At 34.6% G+C, this 4,506-nt stretch overlaps 1 protein-coding gene across 2 annotated transcripts in view; it reads right to left on the bottom strand.

The window, feature by feature from the left end:
• Positions 1–1,028: 1,028 nt before the first annotated feature.
• LOC108973780 overlaps positions 1,029–4,506 on the bottom strand; it is a 21,683-nt gene continuing 18,205 nt past the window's right edge. For both annotated transcript variants that reach the window (XM_018941258.1, XM_018941259.1), the window contains exon 2: positions 1,029–2,652. In XM_018941258.1, coding sequence (XP_018796803.1) covers positions 2,436–2,606 — 171 coding nt within the window. In that variant the 5' untranslated portion in view covers positions 2,607–2,652 and the 3' untranslated portion in view covers positions 1,029–2,435. The remainder of the gene's footprint in view (positions 2,653–4,506) is intronic.

A 4,506-nucleotide genomic window follows, 5' to 3' on the forward strand; every position in this document is an offset into this window, starting at 1 on the left:
TGGCGCCACGTAGCGAAAAGAAGAAACGACTGGCGCGCTGTTGTTAACTCGGCTATAATCGCGTAAGCGGTGACTACGCCAATCAAGAAGAAGAAGAATTTAATCAACATTAAGAAACTGTGCTGCGTCACTTCCAACAACAAAGTTCCAAAAGTATTCAATATACGAGTTCTTCAGCTGATTTCTGAAAAAAAAAATTTTAAGCTAATGAGATCCATCTTCTCTATATTATAGTTTCAATTGCTCCGTCTTTGGTTAACTTACGGTTACGTGTTTCAAAAATTCGATTTGTTTATAGTCGTATTAAATTTCACGACACCTCTCGAATATTGTCCGTAATTTTCAAGTTGATCCTATTCATAGTTTCGGAGGCTCAGCCTTGAGAACTTGCTTCCCACTTTCATTGTCACTCCAATCTTTAAACGCGTTTTTCTCGAAACTGTATTTTTGAATTCGGTTGGCAAGATTTCCCGAGAACTACTCAACCGATCTTCATGAAATTTTACACAGGTCTTTGAGATGCAATTCTTAAAGATTTGTACGAAGTATTTTTTTCGATTACATCTATTTGTAAAACAATTTCGCGAAATTTTCACTGAAATTTTTATTTTTTTATATTTTTAAAAATGTTTGTCAAAAATCAAATTTTCAGTTCTTTCCCTTCGTCCAAGTTCTCAGTTAAGGTTTTAATAAAACACGTATTTCTTCAATTTCGATTATCCTGTAAGGAGTTATCCGGCTAACACGGGCTCATGCTTTTCCCGAGGGTCACCGGAAATGTCGTCGCAATACTGTGCTTAAATTTTTCCCAAAAATTTGAGAATTTCTTTGTTAATAGTGTATGCAATACTAAAACAGCACTAACAGCAAAAAAAAATAATATTTAATAAATAAAAACTTAAATTCTTTATACATATGAGAAAAAAAATGTTGATAAAAGGATGATTTTTACCCGAGGAAACCCACGTAACCCCTTACACGGACTTCAACCACAGTTTCTCCTCCTTTAAAATAATCACACAAATAAATAATTGATTCCAGATCCATGCATTTCTTTATTGTTTCCAATGTAATTTGTATCGAACATTAAACGCTTTTTGAAGCCAGCTTTTATTTAGTTTATTTTTTCATTTTTTATTTTCAATAATTCAGGTCAATTCGATAAACTCTTTGACTTAGGCTAAGATGCAATTAAAAGCTAAAATTAGTCGGCAAAATCTCATGAGATGAGATGCAATGTTATACATATTATATTATATGGTATATTTATACATATATGTATATGTATATGTAAGTATACATATTTTACTCCATTCTTTGACTGGATTTAGTACATACTTGTGTACATATGTACCTTTATTGACTTTGTGACATTTCATTCCGTTTATAATATGTAATGCTTGTGTTTCAGTACTCGCTCGTGTTCGTTCGCTCGTTCGTCTCAATCGGCGACGCTTGTGCTATTTCATATTGCATTTTGGTTAACATTTGAGGTTAGTTCATGTGTCTACATACATACATAGGTATGTGTTCCATATATATTTTTAATTAAATGGCAACTTTGGACTAAATGCTTTGTGTTATCTTCAGTAAATCTATTGCTTGATGTTTGCATATTTCATAGAAACATTACTAGTGGAGAAAATTAAACTATTTTTTGTGAACTTTAACCGTTTAGTGGGACTAGTTATGCTTTGTTAACTTGTGGGTGTTTTATAGAGATTTCTATAGGGTTTAAATTATACGTAGAACTTCCTGTAGTAGTTCCCAGAGTTGTAGATTTGTTTTAATTCATTTTTTTTTTTTGTAAACAGTTGCTTAAAAAATGGAATTCCTACTGGATAACAGTAAAATATTTAATACACTAGGTGTAGTAGTTTTGAATTATTTAATTTGCCTTCTTTTCTTCGCAAACTAGTAACTAGAAACTAATAAGCTTTTAGTAAGTGCTAGTTTGTGTTCAACAAGTTGTCGCTAATTCGAGAACATCGAATATTTTTAAAAAATAAAGTTTTCATCCAACAATTAAGGTACAGAGAAGCGCTAGTATACATATATAGTATATTATTAATTTTAATAAAATCTGTAAATATGTATGTATTTTCTTTAAATCTTTCATTTCTTTTCTTTCATAAATATTTTATTGTTTCGACCAATTTGTCTACTAATTCATTTTTAAGTTTAACGGTACTTCATTTTCAACATTGTTCACTACATTTTTATTTTATATTCTTAATTTTTTGTTTTTTAATAATTCAATGGACTTTATGGTTATTGGCTTTGATAGGTTTGCGTTTATACTATAAACTAATTGCATTTTTATGACTACGTATGTAATTGTTATTGTTTATGCTATATAATTCTCCCTCAGAAATGTTGTTGGCACGCGGGCCACCAACAAATGGTTCACACATGTTGTCCTTGCGGTGGCTGAATTACTCCGCACGGCAAAGCAACGAAGCAAACCGGAAGAGTCTCATCCAGCTGAAAAGTTTTGACTCGACGAAGTTCTCTTCCGCCTCCGAAGTGGTCATGCTGACCCGCGAAGTGCTCGACGATTTGCTGGCGCGTTTGTGTTGCTTAACGGCTGGTGAACCCATCTTCATCGATTGGTTTTGTGTGCGTGCTTTGATAAAGTCCGCTGGAGAGAATCTGGAATTATGAAGAAGACAAATTTTAGTTAAGAAAATAAGGTATTGTTGGCGCTAGAGATCGGTATTTTCAAAAAATAGCCCAAAGAATTAAAATATGCTTCGGATCTGTTACGATGGCGTAAGTATAAACTGCATTAATAAACCAATGTCGATTCAATTCCCACTACGTTACCGGAATTTGCACGGATTTTATGCATCCAATGGCTGTTATTTCGGCGATCTGTTACTGTTTGGGTACACACTTTGTTTTCGTACCTATGGTCTCAAAGTTTTCGGTGATAATTGTTTGTCGCGAGCAAGTTTTTTTAATTGGTACAAATTATTCAAAGAGCACGACTTGACGATAAACCACATACAGGACGGCCATCAACATAAACTGATGATCCAAATGCCAATAAAATCAAGGAATTGGTGCTTGAGATTGATTGACAATCAGAGATCTTACTGGCAACGGTGGAATATCGGAAGGATCAAGATCGGAAAACCATTTTGAAAAATCATTTGGACCTAAGAAAGGTGAAAGCACGATTGGTTCCAAAAAAAAAACAAAACGCGTCGCCCTAATGTCTGTGAAACAATGCTTTCCGACTACCGGGATGTCATTAAACGTATTATTACCGGCGATGAGTCTTGTATCTAAGCTTACGACCCGAAAGCAGACGATCAATCAGCCAAATATCGTGGCAAAGCTGAGCCGAAGACGAGAAAACCACGTCAAAGCTGGTAAACAAAAATCAAGGTTATGTTGACAGTTTCTACGATTATCGAGGTGTGGTGCACTCCGAACTCCTTTAGACCGGCCAAACTGACAAAAAGGAGTATTATTTGAGTATACTGCTGATATCGGACTACTATTCCATAAAGCTGTCATACAAACTTATCGATCAAACGTGTTCTTGTAAAAAAAAAAACTTTTTATTTGAAAAAACCCTGTTTGTTAGGACAACAATTCAAATTAAACAATTTTGAACTAGTCTACGCTCCAGACCAACCGCCATTGTAGCTATATAGGGTTCAGTACGTAAGTACATATGCTCAAGTACAGACATTATAATACCCGCATTATGCACTTGTTCTCGCGTGTGCACTTTCATTTCAATTGCACACTAATTGCCTCATTGACGTTATGACGGACGTGTCGCTATCACTCTAATGCATTGCAAGTGCAACGTCGGTGCAAAAGTACAACAAATAAAACGAAAAGACTCATACGAACTCAAGTGCGATACCGAACGTCATTCCCGATTGCTTGTCAGCTGATAATTTTGTTTTTGTTTCCATTTCTTAACGTTGTGCAGCTGCTAATCCACTAGTATTGCAATAAAATTCAAAACTAGGTCAGTGCTAAATGATAAAAAGTAAAGTGAGAAAGGCAAAGATTTCTAAACAACAAACTCATAAGAGTGACCAAATATATCAGCAAATAAATTTGAAATTGACATTTTGTATCTAAATGGAAATTCGACAATCGTAAAAGAAATTCCCCGGGTAAATGATATTTCAAAAAAATGTATTTTGCTGTCAATCAATTTTTTTTTTTTTTTCACAGCAGCAGCTTATGTCGGTACATCTGAGTAGTGCGTTGCGATTTTTACAATGGATTAAAAAATCGAACAAAGAACTTCTCTCAAATTTTGTACTTCTAAGCAAATTTCGTAGGAAGAATCGTTACGATTGTTGGAAAAGGCTTACGGTGAATGAGTTTTACCAAAAACACAAGCCTGCGAGTGGTACAAAGCCTTCAATGACGGCAGAGAAATCGTTGAAGGCATGCCTCGCTCTGGACGACTTTCGAACTGATGAAAATATTAAAAAAGTAAGGATGTGGTGCTTGAAAATCCCCAGGCAAGTG

Source organism: Bactrocera latifrons, unplaced genomic scaffold (assembly GCF_001853355.1).
Source record: "Bactrocera latifrons isolate USDA-ARS-PBARC rearing strain unplaced genomic scaffold, ASM185335v1 scaffold_50, whole genome shotgun sequence".
Lineage (NCBI taxonomy): Eukaryota > Metazoa > Arthropoda > Insecta > Diptera > Tephritidae > Bactrocera > Bactrocera latifrons.